This window comes from Eschrichtius robustus, chromosome 2, assembly GCF_028021215.1.
Source record: "Eschrichtius robustus isolate mEscRob2 chromosome 2, mEscRob2.pri, whole genome shotgun sequence".
Lineage (NCBI taxonomy): Eukaryota > Metazoa > Chordata > Mammalia > Artiodactyla > Eschrichtiidae > Eschrichtius > Eschrichtius robustus.
In genome coordinates this window covers 166470901-166489889 of record NC_090825.1, presented here as the reverse complement: position 1 = coordinate 166489889, position 18989 = coordinate 166470901, and the positions used below count along the sequence as shown (strand labels likewise).

At 58.5% G+C, this 18989-nt stretch overlaps 1 protein-coding gene across 1 annotated transcript in view; it reads right to left on the bottom strand.

Moving 5' to 3' along the window:
* Positions 1 to 2617: 2617 nt before the first annotated feature.
* Positions 2618 to 18989, bottom strand: part of ELL (elongation factor for RNA polymerase II) — a 79728-nt gene continuing 63356 nt past the window's right edge. The window contains exons 6-12 of the mRNA XM_068536716.1: positions 17517 to 17641; positions 11980 to 12076; positions 10223 to 10694; positions 6090 to 6156; positions 5696 to 5867; positions 4496 to 4540; positions 2618 to 3752 (exon numbers count right to left, since the gene is read on the bottom strand). Of these exons, the coding sequence (XP_068392817.1) occupies positions 3636 to 3752; positions 4496 to 4540; positions 5696 to 5867; positions 6090 to 6156; positions 10223 to 10694; positions 11980 to 12076; positions 17517 to 17641 (1095 nt within the window). The 3' untranslated portion in view covers positions 2618 to 3635. The remainder of the gene's footprint in view (positions 3753 to 4495; positions 4541 to 5695; positions 5868 to 6089; positions 6157 to 10222; positions 10695 to 11979; positions 12077 to 17516; positions 17642 to 18989) is intronic.

The window sequence follows — 18989 nt, the reverse complement described above, 5'->3', positions numbered from 1 at the left end:
AGGTGCTGGCAGGAGGGTGGTGGGGGCAGAGCGGACCCGGGCAGGATCCCTGGAGGGTCAGTGTTGCGGCAGCTGGGAGGGACGTGGCTGCTTTGATTCCAAGCCGTCAGTTGGTGCTGTAAGGCCATTGCGGGGACCGCCTAGGTGTGTGACACGGGGTGAGTGTGCTGCCTGGGGGTGAGCAGTGAGCGACTGGAGACCCCCGATCCCACCAGACCGCAGGCTTCCGAGGGCAAGGGCAGAGCTGTCAAGGTCACTGCTGAGTGCCAGCGCCCGGATGGAGCCCGGTGCACAGGAGGGGCTGCAGGATCTGGGTGCAGGATGTTGTCCGGCAAGTGGCAGGGGCTGGTGGACGACCCCAAGCCCCTTGGCCACGGTGCAGGTCGTGAGGGTGGGAAGACCCTTCTGGGCCCCTGAGGGACTGGACTCAGGTGCCGTCGGCTCTGGGAAGGATGGTCAGGGAACCGCCTGTGGCCATGGTGCCATGGGGCAGCGTGGGGGCCGTGGGGGAGGCTTGGGGAGGCGGGTGGGCAACGTGAGGCTGAGGCGTGGGAGGCCAAAGGAGGCAGGTGTCGGCCCTGGGCCCGGGGCTGTGGCGGCAGGGACGTTGTTACTCCTTAGAACAGCACAGCCAGGCCGCCTGGGTAGCAGGGTACATTCTGCCCCGCAGGGCCTGCCTGACCTCCCCTCCCGTGCCCCTCAGATTCCTGGGCTGCCTCAGAACTCAGGCCAAGGCCACTGGCCAGCAGAGCCACCAGAGAGGCTAAGGCCCACAGTCCCTGACCCCTGGACCCCTTTAGTCCTGGTCTTATTCTTTGTCTGTTTTTCCTTCCTAAAATAAACATTCCCCCCACACGGTGTCCTTGGAGGGTAGAACCTGCCCCCTGCCTTCCGCTCCTCACCTAGAACAAGGGGCAAGGATGGCCATCCGGCTGGTGTCCTGAGCCTGTAGGGCTCCACTGGGCCTTGGTGTCCCTGTCCCCATGGGGGGGGCAAGGGGACCCCCCACCCCCACCCCAGCGTGTGGCCCGGGAGGAATAATCAAGCAGTGCCGTTACTCATCGCTGTTTCGTCAGTCACAGCTTGTTACCCCAAATAAGGGCACTCCCTTTGCCCCATGTGGCCCCTCTACTGGGGGTTTTGGCCCTGTGGGAGCCCTGGGGACCCCCCTGCTTGGCTTGGCTAAGCCCACCCTGCGCACTCCATGGGGGCACTGCCCTGCTCATACACCGGCCATGGCTCCCCGCTGCTTCCACCTCCCATCTCTTGACATTTCTCACCCATGACCAGGCTGTCTGGCCTCCTGCTCTGGCACCTGCAGGGCCCTCCGCCTCAGCTCAGCCCTCCACCTGCCGGCCTCATTCCTGGGCAGTGGCTCTGGCAGGCTGCCCAGGACGCTTTCTCTGCCCAGTACTAGCCTGTGCCCTGCCCATCACCATGGCTGCCCCATGGCCAGGTTGCCTCCTCACCCCAGCCCACCCCCAACACGGAACCAGCCGCCCACCCCCGGGGAATGACACATACACTCCCAGCTTGGGCCGACAGGTTCAGTTCAGTGAAATTTATTGTAGGTTGAAAAAAATCAGCATTCACCTGTTTAGTGTACAAAAAGGACACTAGATCTTTTAAGAAAATATTAGGAAACTAAAGATGCAGATGCCTTTCAATTGTAACATTTTGGCAAAAGTGAAAAGTTCTTGTAAACACCAACTCCATGGCTCAAAAGTTTTTCTCCACAGTACAATATTAAAAGGAAAAAAAAAAAAAAAAAACACAGTATCAATAAGTTAGACCATATTTAATCAGCTAGAACTTTTGTCCATCAACCCCCAAAGCACAAAACTTTTCTTAGCTTCATGATTCCTTGAAAGGAGAAAATAAACAACAACAACAAAAAACAAGGAGGAGGAGGAAATTGAGCTGAGAGTCCCTTGAACTGGATCCCAGGGCAGAGGGCGGCTCGGCCCTCCAGGGTGGGGCCTCCTTGAGTGATCCCATTTCACCTGAGTCTGCAGTCCAGGCTGAGTACAAGATGGCTGTCGGGGGAACCTGGGGTCCCAGGGTCTGCTCAGCCCTTCCCCCTCTCCATCCCAAATGAGAAACAAAACAACAGCTGTTGAAACAGAAAGGATCAGCATCCTCGGCACTCCAGGCACCCCAGGGGTCCCACAGAGACTCTGGGGTGGGGTGGGCACACTGCAGGCGTGCTTGCTCTTTGGGAAGCCATTAGGAGACACCACCACAGCTCAGAAAACTAGACGTGTCTACGTGAGCATTTCCGCTCTCCCTCGCTACTGCTCCTGGCAGCACCTCCGCCCCCCGTGACCCCTGGGCTGTGGGCTGCAACCACCCCCATGACCTTCCCCAGTTGTGGCTTCGCTGAACGCGGCTCCGAATTCATGTGAACGCTCGCTTTAGACCCCACCGCGCCCGGGGGTCCCTCACACACAAACACGCACGCCCCCTGACGCCCTTGGGGGCATTAGACTAGGCACAGTGACTAAGCAGCAATTGGGGTGTCCTCGGGCCAGCACCCCCAAAATGGGTGGATCCAGCGCCTTTTCCGAGCTCACTCTTGCCCCCGCCCCCCCACCCCCGGCTCTATCGACCCCCCAGCCCCTCCCTGAGTGCAAACCCCGTGGTGGCTCTGCAAAGACGACCCCAGGACCCACAAGTGGGCTGAGGGGCGGAGCGAGGTCAACAGCATGGAGACCACTTGGTCTCAACAGTGCGAAATGAAGAGCAGCAGCAAAGGGGAGAATTGAGAAGACAGTAAAAAAAAATCCGACACTGTTGCCGCAGAGCGCGGGCTACAAGCACAGAAACTCCCAGTGACCCCTGACAGCTGAGGGCCTGGAATAGCAGGGTGGGCCCGGTGGCTCCCAGCAGCTGCTCCTGGACCAGCTGGAGTTTTCCAAATAGAGCTGCGGGGGTCGCATTGCCCTGCCCGCCCCCTTAGAGCGAGGGAGAGGCTGTGTGTGAGGGAGACCAGCGTGGGAGAGGCACCCCTGCCCGCCCCCCACGGGTTCTCTCCTGGGAGCCCTGGAGCTCGCAGAAACAACGCCGAACTTCCCGAGCATCTGTAATACTGTAGAAAGGACACAGGGCAGCGCCTAGACCCTGGGCGTCCAAGGAGGGGAGGCACAGGTTTAGAAAAAAGATGCTCTCTCTTTCATATAAAAATAGACTCAAGTCTCATAAGCAGTAGCTAAAAGTGGCTGTCTGTATAAAACTAGAAAAGGCGGGCAGGCAGGCAGGCCGGCCTTGGAGTCTTTCACTGACAGGAAGCTGAAGCCCCTGGGGGGCGGGGGGTGGCTGGCGAGGAGGTGGGCTTCTTGGGGAGCCCATCCTGGGTGGGGAGGCTGCTCAGGAGGTGTGTGGGGCCCCGGGGGAGCTGGACACCCCACCTGGGTCTGTGTGACCTGTGGGTGCCAGGGCTGCAGGGACTCCCCTGAAAGCCGGCGTTCCTGGCTCAGATGAATGCGTCTTCCTCACGTTTATTTTTTCAAATAAATCTCTTTTTTCCTCGTCCAGCTCCCCCTCGCCCCCAGCTCCCCCACCATCCAGAACGGTCAGCCCGGTGAGGTGAGCTGGCCTGGCTGGCTGGGTGGGACCTCCTGCCCTGTGGCCTTGGGCTAAGGCCAGGCCTGCAGCTGCCGCTGGTCATACTCAGCGATGAGCCTCTTGATGTGGGCCAGCTTGCTGTGCAGGTACTCGCAGCGGTGCTTCTCCTGGCTGTAGTTGGTGTTGGTCTGTAAGAGAGCGGCCAGGCTGAGACTCGCCCACACGGCCAAGGCTGAGAGCCCAACCCGAACTCGAGCTGCCCCGCTTGGCTGCCCCAGGTTCCCACTCGCCCTGCTTGCAGCCTGAGCTCTCCATGCCGTGACGGGGACCCCTGCTCTGTCCCTCGGCTCCACCCTGGGAAACGGTCACAGCCAGGGTGAGAGGCTGAGGCAAGATAGGTCACGAAGCTTCCACGCTGGGCCGGGGCCTGGCTGGCAGAGAGCCGCCCTGGCACACGTGGCCCTCAGGAACGAGAGCTGCTGTTGTGGAACCACATCGCAGGAGACTCTCAGGGAGCCCGAGGCTGGGGGCTTGGTGCTCCCAAGGAGACGGCCTGAGCCCAGGAGGCTGGGCGTTCCTCCCAGACTCTAGCAGCTAAGGATTCAGATGGGGCCAGGATGGGGGCAGGGAACTATGGCTCCTCCCCTGGACCTTTGAGGGAGGCGGAAAGGACCTGGGGCTGTGCCCATCAAACATTGGGAGAGCGGGGGTGGGGGCTGCAGGGGTGCCCGGGGAGGGGCTGCACCCAAGCTCATAGGACAGGTTCAGCTCCTCAGCTGTGACCAGGGGCAGGGGCTACTCCGAGGGCCTGAGACCAGCCCAGCGAGGCCCTTCCTCCCTCCCTCCTCTCCCAGACTTTGGCGCCACTCATCTTGAAACAGCTTCTTCTGAGCCCACCCCACCTACCCCCCACAATGGGATGGACACTCACCTTTTTGATTTTTCGATACTCCTGTAAAATCTGCCCACGAGTAGTCTGGAGGAAAAACAAAAGAGAAAGCGAACAATGCACTACCTGCAGGACACCCCAACTGAGTGGCCCCTTCTCCCTGATAACCTGCGACCTGTAAGGTCACCGCATGCTGGGGGACAATGGCCTCAGCATGGCGTGATGGCGTGAGGGAGCACAGAGGAGGGTCAGGGGGCAGGCTGGGGGATGTGCAGGGCAGGAGGTGGGGGAGGAAGCTGGGCCAGGGGAGCGAGGGGCAGGGGCCCAGCCTCAGGGACAAGCACGAGGCCACGCGGTAGGAGGGGTAGGCTGGCCAGAGCCGTGGGAGGAGGCAAAGAGCAGATGGGACGGCCTCCTTCCCTCACACCCAGCTGGCCTGTGCACCGTTCAAGGCCAAGCACAGAGGCCCCTTGACCACCTGGGGAGTGTCCCTGTGGGGCATGCAGGGAGGAGAGAGGACGACGGGGATACCCTGGGGATTTTCTGTCCTAGACCCTCAGAGGCCCCATTGCTCTGCCCCAATCACGAGTCATCTCCTCTGGAAACCAAAGTGGCCTCCACCAGGGGAGATGGACCCCAACACCATGATTAATCAGGGCTGGCCCTGCAGTCAGGTAACCAGCTCTGAAAGGTGGCACAAGGGGGAGGGGTGGTGTCCCAGGGCTGGTGACCAAGCCCCCTGCAGTGAGCTCCCACATGGGATGGCTTGGGGAACCCAGGTGCCCTTGGCCAGAGGAAGAGGGTTGTGGTGGGGGGACCCCAAGGACCCTCCATCCCCTCCCACCGTGTCTGTGACAGCTCTGATGGGCCGTGGGGTGTGGCCTGGCCCAGCCCCTCCTGGCTGGGGGACTGAGAATTCTCGTGTGATGTGGGTAGTGGGCTGCAGAGAGGACCCCAGACGCTCTCAGAGGTGGAGACACAGGCACCCTAGCCCGCTGCTCCCCGCTGTCTCCACTGCTCGGAACACCGCCCCCGCCCCCGCCCCCGCGGGTCATCTCCCACCTGTGGAGTCAGTCACAACCGGCCCCACTGCTGAGGACGTTGAGCTCCAGGGACAGGCCTAAACCACTTGGGGAGTGGGAAAGAGGGGCGAGCAGGGACCTCAGCCCAGAATACAAGGGAACATGCCCAAGGATGCCAGCACCGGGCAGAGCCGTTGGATGTGTGTAGGCAGGGCTCTACCTCGTACTCCTCGGAGCCCTGGGAGAGCTGCCGGAGCTGGGCATCGAGCTGCGTGAAGCGCCGTGTGATCTGCTCGATGCGGGCGTGCAGGTCTCGGTACTCGCTATACTCAGCATTGAAGTCGTTTTTGTAGCTCTGGCGCTGCTCCGAGGAGGAGATAGTGGCGTATTTTCTGGGGAGACCAGAGAGAGGGGCAGGAGGGGCTCAGGGGGCGGCAGGAGAGAGGCTGGAAGTGCCCACAGCCTTGCGGCCGCTCCCACCCAGGAAGCAGCCCTGACCTCGAGCCGACTGGGCCAGGAATTCACATACATGGCCTGGGGTCAGCTCTGCCTCTGCTAACCTGCAGGGCAGGGGCCGGGAGGGGAGAGGCGCAGCCGGCAAGGGAAGTACTCACAGCAAGTAGTCGGGCGTCTCCGAGGTCGACGTGGGAACACTTGAGCTGCTGCAGGTCCCATTTAAACCTACAAAGATCAAACGCATAATTCCTGAGTCCACAGCTCGTGTGTCCACGGTGAGATCCTCAAAAGGTTGATGCCTTGTTGTCTGAAGGCCCTGGAGGGGACGCTGCGTGGAGAGGATTGCTGAGGCCACGTAGCGGGAGCCAGGACCCGCAAAGGAGGCATGAGCACTGGGCAAGTGCTGTCTGGCTACCTCAGGGGTCCAGCCGGAGCCAGGAGTGCCCTCGGCCCGTGGGAGAAGTGGCGAGGCAGCGTGGTGTGTGTCCCCAAAGCACAGCCGTGCAGAGATGGCATCATGGGTACGTTTTCAGCAAGCACCCCAAAGGACGGATTCATTGCAGGGCAAAGCCTGGGCAACTCGTCCAGAGCCTCTGCCGCCTCCACTGACCTCGTGTAAAAGATCACTAAGCTGAAAACCGGTGACCCCTGGATAATCGAGTCCCGGGGGTATCCCGGTCTCCGGCCCTACAGGACAAAGACAGACAGCCAGCAGGGAAAGCCCTGGCTCCTGTCCACACCTCTCCCTGTGGATGGAGTCGCAGGCTCTGCAGGCTCCGGTCCCTGGTCTGAGCCACCCCCCCTCCCCATCCTCCTGTTCTCCACACCAGAGATGGGACTGCAGGATCAGAGGGGCAGTCCCGGAACAGGGCTGGGCTGGTGGCTTGAGAGGCCAGGGACTGTGACACAAGACTGTCCACAGGGCTCGAGGCCTGCCTGGGCTGCAGTCAACCAAAGCTACAGTCCGGTCCTTTTCCCCTGGGAAATTCTTCCAGCTGGCCTCCCCCTCCCCCTAACTTAGAAGCAATTTTATCGCTTTGAAGCATATCCTGAGTGCTTATTTTTGTGCCTCTCTCAGGGGAAAGCAGCCCACCCAGTGGATCAGCAGTTTGCTGAGCCCTTCTGTGGTTTTATACTCCAGCACGAGGTGCAATTCCCACCAATGGATGGAGCCCACCCCCACCCGGCTGTCATCTTTGAAGAGGCTGTGGCCCCCCCAGAATGCAGCCCAACAGGCACATACATGAGGGTTTAGTCTACACTCCCACCACCCACATCCCACACAAGACAGGCCTCCTGGGGTGTTCCGCCTTGAGGCTTAGGGTCAGACTGACCTGGCACCCAAGACACCGTTGGGGTCCAGCCTGTGGCAAACCTTTGTGGTCCCCACTCCTGCTCCGGCACTGGCTGCGTGAGGCTGTCACTTGGCTGCCCCTGAACCAGCCGAGCTGGTTCCCACACCCATGTGTCCCCTCCACTAGCTTCTCCTGTGCCTCCCCAGGGCAGGGGGTGCAGGGACATGTCTGCGAGTTCACCCTGCAGGACCCAGGTCTGGGTGCCAATGAGAGAGGGTGCCCCTGTTTCCACACAGGGGTCAGTGGGCCTGAGCTTGGCCTGGCTGAGCCCAAGCCCTCCACCCAGCATGCCAGCCTGCCCAGGAAGGCACCCTCTGGCCACAGGAGGGATCCACAGCCTGAGCAAGAGTCGGGGGCAGGCACGAGGGTGGGCATAGGACCCAGGAGTGGGCCTGCAGCATAGGGGGATGAAGATGGCCAGGGGGGGCCTCGAGAGTGGGGGCCACAGGGAGGCTGAGCTGAACCACCTGCCTGACAGGTGGAGGCCGCCACACCTGTCAGGGTCAGAGGCGATCACAGGGCAGGGCTGGGACAGCAGGGCCAGACTAGGGGAACAGTGTCACGCAGAAGGGTGGGCTAAACAGATGCCCATCCCTCTGCCCCATAGGACATAAGGGTGAGGAAGCTTCCTCAGGGGCTGACCTGGAGCCCTCTCCAGCAAGGCTGGGGGAGCATTCAGAGAACAATGCTATTGTTAACGGTGGGTGGGTAGCTCCCGCCTGCACATGCCCCCAACCCAGGAAGGAGTCACAACAGATGTTACAGCAGGGGTGTGTGTGGTGTGTGTGTGTGTGTGTGGGTGTGTGTCGTGTGAGTGTGGTGTGTGTGTGTGTGTTGGGAGCTTGGGGGGGCTTTGCACCCACCTATTACCATTATCATTTGAGCTGCCTGTGTGTGTGTGTGTGTGTGTTGGGAGCTTGGGGGGGGGCTTTGCACCCACCTATTATCGTTATCATTTGAGCTGCCTGAGAGACCGCTTAAGGTGGATCACTTGGCGCCAGACCCAGCTTCTGGTGCCTCAGTTACCCTTTTCCTTTTCCTTGGGGCCTCTACTCCCTGGGTTGCCTGATCCCAAACGTCACTTTCTCACCTCGGCTTGGGGAGGAGCTGCCTGGAGCTGACGCACACCGGGCAGAACCCAAAGCCATCTGAGCCCTGCGTGTGGGCCGGCCTGGGCAGCATCTTCCTGGCCCCATCTGATGCCCAGCCCCACAGTCCTCCTGCCCAGGGCCCTGCCAGAAGCACACGGCATCCGCTTCCGCCATCTGGGACAGAATGCGCTGCCCGGCTGCTCAGGGCCTGTCTCCCTGAGGAGCCGAATCAGATGGCGCGTGCTCAGGGAACCGGGCGCCTTCTCCCCTGCGGCCCACCCACAGGTGCTAGGAAGCCTAGCGCGCAACAGGGTTGAGGAATACCAGGGGACTGACGGAACTGCAGTGTCCGTCTTCACCGGACCAACCCTGCTCTTCCAGGACCTGCCCTCCAGCCACAGAGGGAGGGGCTGGCACGACCCGTGAAGGATAGGTGAGGACAAATTTAAAAGCCTTAAGGAGAAGTGGCTCCACCCGATCCAAGAATGCCCCCTGCTGGGGACCCTCCTGAGGAAATAATCAGAAAGCTGCAGCAGGTGACGTGGCCCACATGATTGAGCCTCTGTTGCCACGACATGCTGATAAGGTTAAATTACATGAAAGGAAATTCACAATGGAGTCAGTATTGCTAAGAGAGCTCTCTAAAAATGGAACCAAGAGGCCATTAAGGAAGTGTGACTTGTGCACGTCTCAGCCTAGATGGAATCTGACCTTCTGACCCGATGAAGTCATCTGCCAGAAACTTGTGACAGCCTATCTACTCATCAGACCCCCTACCCTAAAAACACTCGTGACACTCTGTCTACTTACTGGACCCCTAACCTAAAACAAATATTTTCTGACTTGCATCAGAGTTAAACCATCCTCACCAGGCAACCTTTAACAAACTCGTGGCTTTTTGTCTTTATAAGCCCGACTCTTTCTCCTCCTCAGAACACTCTTTTGCGCTCACCTGAATCTATGTCTCCGGAACTGTAATTCTTAAGACCTCAAATACACGATTTTCTTAGTTGCAGCCTCCTGAATTATTCTTGGGGTTGACAGCAGCCACAAGGGGTGCTCGGCTCAGGTGCCTAGGGCTATAACTGGAGGCGGGGGAGGCTCTGGGGGAGATGACCCCAGCCCCACCGCCATCCTAGCCCATCCATGCGCCTCCCCAGTGCCCCGGGCCTGAGAAGGTTTCCCTGCTCAGCACATGGCCCTGGCCAGCCTTGCACCCCTCATCCTGCTGAGGGTCTCTCAACTGCCAGCTTCCCCATAGGCTGCAACTGCAAGACCGTGTTCCGGCTCTTACCGTCTGTTGTTCTATGGACGGTCTCCCACCTCCTTCTGGGCCCACCTCCCAAACCTTTCTCCACAGGCTGAAATGTTCGCCTAGCAGGCCACACCAGGTCCCTGGTGATCCAGGGGCTGCCCACCTCCCTCTCCACCAGGCCCTGCCCCCTACTGCCTTCCCTGAGCCCCAGCCCCACCCTGTTCTCTCTGTCTGGGACCTCCCTGCAGCCAGAGCTGGGCCCTGGAACTGTTGCTCTCCTTGTGTGATGTCTCCTCCCGTGAGCCTCAGCTCCGTCAGGCTCCAAGCCCCTGGCCCCCAGAGCTGGCCTGGCATACACAGGACTGCAAGAGGCTCTCAGAACAACACTGCCAGGGCAGTCAGAGACGAGCCGATGCGAGGACACAGGAGGCAAAGAGGCCTAATGTGCAGGCTGAGCCGAAGTGGCGGCTCGTAGGCAGCCCTCTCGGCACTCTGTGGAGTGAGGGTGGTGGGCGTGGGGCCGGCGCTCAGGCTCCTGGCGACACCCTCCTGCAGAGCCCCTGCCCCTAGGCCTGCCTCTTGGCACTTACCCGGGGCAACTGGTGGGGCTCCAAGGGGCCCAGGCATCTGGTCTGGCGGCCGGGGCCGGTGCCTGTCCTCAGCCGCCCTCTCCTTGTCTTTGTGCTTCTTGGATTTCTTCTTGGACTTGCCGTGCAAGGAGCTGCCATGGGGCCTGCTGGGCTGGGCACAGTCCGTCAGCAGGGGCAGGCTGAGGCACTCAGGTGCTGGGGCGGCCACTTCCCCACGCTCGCAATCCCGGCCGCTGTGGCCCAGGTCGTTGCTGACATCGGCCAGGGGGTCGTGGGCCCGTGGTGGCTCCAGCCGCAGGGGCAGGTGGGCGTCTGTACCAGCCAGTGGGCCCGGGGTGGGAAGCAGGGCCTCACGGCCGTGGGGCACACTCAGTTTCCCGTTGACTGCAGGCTGAGCTCTCTGGGTGAAGTGCGATATCCTGGGTTTCTTGTTGGCCAGAGGGTCGATGAAATCAGGAGGCTGTGGCCGTTTCTGGGAAGGAAAGGAGACAGTTTCAGAGGGGAGACTGTGCCTAGAGTTACTGTGTTCCCTGGGGAGAGGCTGGGCACCTCAGGCCCTGAGGAAACCCAGTGCCCACACGCAAGGCCCGCGCTGACCACATGGGGGCGCGCGAACACTAGCCAGGCCCAGGATGCCCAGAGCTCAGCAGGGGCTGCTTGCCCAGAGGCCACCAGAGCAGAGGAAGGGCGCCGGGTCATTAGTGGACCTGGCTGCAGCCCATAAGGGCCACCTCTGGGAACTGGTCTAAAACATCACTGTGCTCAGCATCTTCCCTGGACGATGGGAAGAGTGACAGAGCCAAATCTGAGTGACACAGGGCAGCCCCACAGGCCAGGACCAACACCTCCAGGCCCCTGATTACTTGGATCCCCATGGCAACCCTGTGACATGGTGCAGGCTTCATCCCCATTTCACAGACAAGAATACTGAGGCCTGTGAGGCAAGGCCAGACCACAGGAATGGAGCCAGGATCAGACCAGGTGGCCCAGGCCCAGGGAAGCAGCTGTAGGGTGAAAGATGGCAGATGGGCAACCCAGGATCAGAGGGAAGCAGTGGGGACGCAAGTGAAATGAGGCCCTCTGTCCTCCACAACGGCCCTACAGCCACAGGGAGGCTTTAGGGTCATGGGCCTAGGCTGGGTGCCTCCAGGGCAGAGGAGGAAGAGGGAGAAGAGGGAGAAGAGGGAGAAGAGGGAGAAGAGGGAGAAGAGGGAGAAGAGGGAGAAGAGGGAGAAGAGGGGCTGGCCAAGCAGGGGATAGAGACGTGGGACTCATAAATCAGAGCATGCAGGTGGGTGGGGAGAGCTTTCACCAAACAGCTCAAGCAACGGTGAGACAGGTATTGCTGAAGATCAAGCCCCCAACAGCAAGGCCCCCCCCCCAAATGCCCTTCCCGACTACTGACTAACATGGCAGTGGCCACTGCTCATAGGACCCCACTGGGCCCTGGCTGGGCTGCAGCCATACGCTTGATTTTCCAACAGCCCTGGGAGGCAGGAGCGCCCACCATACAGAGAAAGCAGGAGGCTCAGTGTGGTTCAGCAGCCTGCCCTCCCTCGGCTACATACCCACAGGTAAACCAAGGAACCACATCCAAGTCCCAGGCCCAGGACACCCAACCCCCAGCCAGCTGCTCACTCATTCAAGAAAGCTTGCCAGCCCTGAGCCAAAGGCCCAACAGGCTCCCTAAGAACCAAGGTCAGGTCAGGTCCACTGGCTCCGGTGAGACCCACCCTCCCTCCCCACCACGCTCCTACCTGAGGGGGTGAGGCCGAGCTCCCATGCTCGCCTGGAGGACTGTTGGCCGCAAGGTCCCCAGGGAGGCCGCCTGTGCTCTGTGGCTGGCACAGCTTCCTGCAAAGGAGAAGCAGGGTGGGTTGGAGGGATCCTCAGCAGTGCCCTGTGGGGCACACACACGCCCACCTGTCTCTGCATTGACACCACGCTGTCCCACTCACGCCCAGTGATTTGGGGAGGGCCTGACTCCAGAGCAGAACCAGAGCAGGGCTGAGTGTGATGGGTACACCAGGGCCCGGCAGGCAGAGAGCAGCCTGAGCACATTCCGCCCTGGGTTTATCCACAGCTGCCCTGTGGCCAAGGACTCAGCCTCACTGCCAGGAGGACTGTCCCATTGGGTGTTCTGCGCCCAGAGAAGGGTCAGATGACCACCCACTCATCTAGACTCCCATTACCATGGAGACCAAGGACCCATATAAAACTGACCAGACACTCAAGATCCATGCTGTGTCCCCAGGGGAGCTGCTGTCACTGGGGTGCTGGTCCTCACTTTTAAAAACAACTGTCATCCTAATAAACAACACTCACTGCAGAAACAGACAACACAGAAGAGGACTGAGATGCCCTGGTCTGTGGTGGGACGGCCTCCCAGATTCAGCTCCCATCGTCCTGGGAGCCCAGGCCACAGCACCTCCAGGGATGGCAGGGGTGGCCACCAGTCCAGCGGGACGCGAGCACAACAATGTAGCCAGGGAAGAGAGAAGAAACACCCCAATGCTTGACACACAAATGGAGGCCCCGACAGTCACCCCGGCTCGGCTGTGGGGAGGGGGTCTCCGCTTAGCCTCTTGCACTCCCAGAGACTGTGCGTTTCGTGGGAGCCCAGGCAGCTGGCCCGGTGCTGGGAGTGGTGCTGAGGGCCCTCCACGCCCTGCAGGGAAGCTGAGCTGAGGTCCAGGGCCATGTCTGCGCTGCTCTAACCAGTGACAAACAGAGCCCAGCCCCTGACCAACAGCCACACTCCAGACAACTGCTGCTGTCCCCTCCACGGTGGCCTGAAATGCAAGCAGAGCCACAAGAAAAGGGCACGAAACATGCAGGCACTTGGGGCAACACAATCCACGAGGCTGAGGGCAGCCAGGGCAAGTCTGCTGCTCCAGCCACATGAAAGCAACCAGAGCTTTCGGTTAAAGACAGAGAACCAGGTATTTACATCCACTCTCTTTCAAGCCCCCACTAAAAAGGCATAAAAGAGAAAGGGAAAAAGAGAGCAATGAGGGGGCTTCCCTGGTGGCGCAGTGGTTAAGACTCCGCCTGCCAATGCAGGGGACATGGGTTCGAGCCCTGGTCCGGGAGGATCCCACATGCCGCAGAGCAACTAAGCCCGTGCACCACAACTACTGAGCCCGCCTGCCACAACTACTGAAGCCCACATGCCTAGAGCCTGTGCTCCGCAACAAGAGAAGCCACCGCAGTGAGAAGCCCGCGCACCGCAACGAAGAGCAGCCCCCACTCGCCACAACTAGAGAAAGCCCGCGCGCAGCAACAAAGACCCAACGCAACCAAAAATAAATAAGATACATTTATTTAAAAAAAAAAAGAGAGAGAAATGAGCAATGATATTCAGTGCAGAAGTACAAGTGGTCACTGTCCTATAGGATCCAAGAAAACGGAGTCCCAGGCCACAGAACCCCACCTGGGCCCAGGGTGGGTGCCTCAGAGACCTCAGCAGAGGGGCCCCTGCCAGGCTGTCCCCCCAGAGCCCTGCTCTGGGTCCCGGCCTGCTGTGGGGCAGCAGGGGAGCCCACAGCACGTTCAGGAGTGAAGGAGCCCAGGCCTTCTCCAGGATGCTCGGGCCACACAGGATGGAGAGAGACGTGGCCTCGGGAGAAGAGGAAACAGAGGGGCCTGTGGGGGATTCAGAAACGCCACAGCAGTGCTCCTGAGGAGGCTGAGTTGCCTATGGGAAAGTCCTGAAGAGGCTGCACCCGGGCTTCCAGGCAACAAATGTCAGACCCCAAAACAGACAGGAAAATGCATTTGAGAAGAAAGAGAGACTCTGTAAGGGGGTGAAGACTTTAAATCCACGAGAAAAACACCATCCTTAATAGCCTTAGAAAGACATAGAACTTAAATACACGTTTCTCCAAAGAAGACATACGAATGGCCAAGAAGCACATGAAAAGATGCTCAACATCATTATTCATCCAGGGAAACACGAATCAAAACCATGATAAGATACCACTTCACACCTGCTAGGATGGCTAGAATCAAAAAAATGGAAAATAACAAGTGTTGGCGAGGATGTAGAAAAACTGGAACTGTGTACTGCTGGTGGGAATGTAAAACGCCATGGCCACTGAGAAAAAGTCTGGCAGTTCTTCAGAAAGTTAAACACAGGATTACCATATGGCCCAGCAATTCCACTCCTCAGTGTATATTTGAGAGAACTGAAAATCTATGTCAGCTATATTCGTGTCCTGGTACATGAATGCTCATGGCAGCATTATTCATAATCATGAAAAGGTGGAAACAATCCAAGTGTCCATGGACACATAAATGAATAAAAAAAATACCCACACACAATAGAATACTACCTGGCCATAAAAAAGAGTGAAGCTCTGACACATGCTACAGTGTGGATGAAACTCAAAAACCTAATCCAAGTGAAAGAGGCCAGACACAAAAGGCTATAGTACATAATCCCATTTATATGAAATATCCAGAACAGGCAAATCCATCAAGACAAGAAGCAGATTAGTGGTCGCCAGAGGCTGGGAGAGGGGGAACGGGGAGTGACTGTTAACGTGGGGTTTCGTTTTGGGGTGACTGCTTTGGAACTAGAGAGAAGTGGTAGCTGCACCTTGGGAACTAGCAACAATGGCAAAAAAAGGAGACAGAGGGAGAAGCTGAGGAAATCTTCCAAAAGTAGAAGAAATGAAAAGAAACAACAGGGAAGACAATGGCGAATGGTGCAGGAGCACAGCCCCCAACGGCAGAATGAGAGGAAGGGCGAGGGAGGACAGCGAGGCCTCTCACAGCCACGCCCAGGACGGGAAGAAGGACGAGGCAAGTTTTCAGACTGCAAGGGCTGGGGCGCCGGGCCCAGAGCACCCGACAGGCCGTCCTGTGACCATGCAGATGCACACAGCGCCAGGAAGGAACCTCCGCGGCTTTCCGGGGGCCGGGTCTTCAACGTGGAGGGCAAGTTCCTTCCAATCTGGAAGACTAGACTTCGCCAACTGCCAATTCAGTGTGACAGCCACCCAGGTGTGAAGATATGACAGATGGACCTCCCAAAGCCCTCTCCTCTGAGAGATGCTCCAAGAGCTGCGTCCCTTCAACCCCAGGGCAGAGTCACAGACCCAGGAACAGAAGGACCCGCAAGGGAGGGGGGCAGCTCCCGGTGGAACCCCTGATCCCCTGAAAGTGATAAAAGGCCATGGGACAACCACGGGGAGCTTGGGGTTGGACATGAAGGACACAGAACGCTGAGCAGAGAAAGTAACAACTCGGCCAAGCAGGTTACCAACTCCAGGGAAAGCATGATGCGTGTGAGACGGACTGAGGCTCGGGTTGTCTAGGCTGTGCCCTGAGGGAGGTGAGGCCAGGACACGGGCAGGTCGGGGTGACTGATTTCAGGGCCAGGTGGAGCTGAGGCCTCATCCTGCACTGGGACGTCCACAGACTCCTCCTGGGACAGGCCAGGCCCAAGCAGCTACACACATGGGGACTAAAAGCACAGAGGAAGCATCCAAATAAACAGCGGAGATGCTGGGAGTGCATGTCCGTGCAGAGCAAAGCCACGGGGGCCCAGGCAGACCCTGGAAGCATGAGCATGTTTATCTCAGGTACGAGTTTAGAACAAGATGTAGGAAAAGGAGGTGTTATAGCCCCTGGGGTGACACAAGTCCCCACACCCTGCCTGTAACAACAGAAACACCCCAAGATCCTATTTTTTTCCTTCTTGCCGTGAGACCACAGCATCAAGACCTGCTAATAATTGGGGCTTTCTTCAGGGAGGGAGCAACCTAAACAAGAAAAAAAAAGTTGTGCAGAGGGGTGCCTGGAGTAACCTTCTGTGTGGCTGCGGGCATCAGGGATGTTGACCCTGACCTCTGCACGCCAATCAGTTCAAGCTTCCAAGGGCAGTAGGAGCTGTCAGCTTCCCAAGAGGCTTCCGGCGGCAAGGCTGCTCTCCCAGCTGGCCCACGCAGACGGAGAGAAGAGCATCAAGACAGCCCAGAGCGAAAACAAGGCAGGAAGCATGAGCTTGGCATTACACTGAGCTCCGGAGTCCGCATCCCTAGGAACCTCCCACCTAACACCCCTCAAGATTCAGCCCAGGCGCTGTTTCCTACAAACCACACCCACCAACACACAGACAGGCTGCTTGCTCTCGGCCACACCCCTTCCCGGGAGCTCTGGGAGGCCAAGACCCTTGGGGTCTGAGATCAGCGAGAGGCACCCAGTGAGAGGCTCTGAAGGAAGGAAGAGTGGAAGCAGCCTCAAGGTGCCCCCCATGTGCCCCTGGCCACCTCAAGGCACTAGGGTGGGTGTAAGTGACTATTTCAACCCTTTGCCAAAAAACGTGATAGATGTGAACACCTGCAGGAGGTGACTGCCTACCCAAGATGTGCTTTGCTGGGGCAACAGAGGACCCCCAGAGAGGGCACTGGGGGCCGGGGGGCACCTTCTGCCGAGACCATCTCCTCTCAGCCTCCCTGAGCACCCAGAGACCTCCAGACAGCCAGAGCAGTGACCCCGGGACAGCAGGTGAGTGTCCCACAGGACCAAGGAGGAACTCAGGGTTCACCTAGACTGGCCCCGACTCAGCTCTGCTTTCCAGACGCAATTACTGCTTTAAACAGCTAAACTTTAAAAAACAAACAAAAAAACCTTCATAAATAGCTCCAAGTCCCTGAGAAATCACTTAAGGACTAATTAGCATATCAGGCTGTTCTGAACAGCACTTCACTTCACAGCCCGGGCTCCAGAGCCAGGCATCAATTGAGAAGGAAATCATTAATTGCTTGCCTCAGACGGGGGCCTACTTACCCACTTCTCCCTAGAGCTACCGTGGCCACTCCTGACTTTGGGTCCCAATTAACCAGAGAGGGGATGCATTTAATTAATGCTGCTTAATCATGTCTGTGGGGAGTTTTGTTTTGTTTTGTTTCTCTCTGCTTCTCGTTCTTGAGAGGTTCTTTTTAAGAAAGAGGGCCTGCAGCAGACGCCTGTGGGGATGTGCAGGTTTTGCAAGCAAGCTTGACAGGAAGGGAAAGAGGGGGCAGAAGGAACGGTCTGGGACCTTCTGTCCGAGCATTCTGGTGTTCAAGACAGTGACTCACGCCCTCCACCCCACTCGGTGAGGGCTGGCCTTTTCCCTACAGGAGGACACGGTGGGCCTCCCAGGCAGTCTCCACAGACCCCTCTATCCTGCTTGCGGGCCCTGCAGCCTTTGGGGCCAGATGAGGCCCCCCCAGCATCCTTGGGATGAGATCTGCCCCAGGTCCAGGGGCTGGGAACTCGCTCAGGGGTAGGGAGGCAGCGTTACCGGATGAGCATCCGCTTCAGCAACTTTTGGTCCCCCTCCGAGTAGCCGGGCCAGTCCTTCTGCACATCCTTGTACACACAGTCCTTCAGCGTGCACGTGCCATCCTTCGCATTCACGTTGGCTACCTGCAAGACAGAGCTGGTGTCACCTTGTGTGAAGCCCAAGAGAGACAGATGTTCCTGAAAGCATCTGCGGGGGGGTGGGGGGGGGGGCGCGCGGGTGGGCAGGGAGAGGCGGAGACAGACATGAAAGGGGAAAGAGGACAGCACACTCCCTCCCCGAGCCAACACCTCACCCCACAGCTCCCCTGCGTGCCAGCGCAGCAACCCTTGGGGTGCAGAAGGGTCAGGGCAGCAGGTCCAGATACACATGTCTTATAGCTGCTGGAGGCCAGGTTGCCTCCAAAAAGGGGAGGCTGCCATCTGTACTCCCAAGACTGCATCACCAGGCCATCCCCCTGCTATGGACTGAACCATTTTTGTCCTCCCAAAATCCACGTTAAATCTTAACCCCCTTAATCTAAGGTGATGGTATTCGGAGGTGGGGCCTTTGGGAGGTGATTAGGTCATGAGGGTGGAGCCCCCATGATGGGGTTAGTGTCTTTATAAAGCAGAACCCAGAGAGCTCCCTCACCCCTTCTACCCTGTGATGACAGTAAGAAGGCAGCTGTCTATAAACCAGGATGCATGCCCTCACCAGACACCCAATCCGCCGGCGCCTTGATCTTGGACTTCCCAGACTCCAAAGCTGTGAGAAGTAAATGTCTGTGGTGTATAAGCCACCCAGTCTATGGTATTCTGTTACAGCAGCCCGATGGACTAAGATACCGGCTCTCGGATTCAGAGCTCCCGTGGCAGAGTCGGCCGAGACTGGAGTGCTGGGTGAGGGGTGCCTCCAGGGGACAGGCTGAGCCCACCTTCCCTGCAACCAGCCAGCCCTGCTGCTGCTGGTTAACAAAAGCTGAGCTTGTCTCCAAGACTCTTTGCGAAGATGGATTTAAAACGTTTGCCGTAAGATGCTTGATGGAATTCAGGCCCCTGACCCGAAGCAGGCACTTCCCTGAGTGTCTCGCTTGGGCACCATGGTCTCCAGAACACGCGTGTGTAGCCGTGTGGCTGGCACGCTGTTTTTCGCTATCACTGAGACTACAAGTTCTCCACATCACAGCAGTTTCCACAAGGAGCATTTTTTAATGGTTGAGTAACGTTCCACCAAGTGGCTACACTGTGATCTACTCAAACGTTTCTCCTTTGTTGGATGCTGACGCCGTTTCCAGTTTCTCTGTAGCATAAACAGATGTCACTTGTGCAGGTTTTTCCATGCTGGTGATGGTTTTCTTCAGCCAGCTTCCCGGAAGTGGGATTAGTGGGTCAAAGGCTCTGAACATTTTTATGGCTCTTGGTTTTGCTAAAATGCTCTCCAGAAGAGCCACCCACCCGTCAACACTCCCACCAGGAAGATGGAACGCCTTAA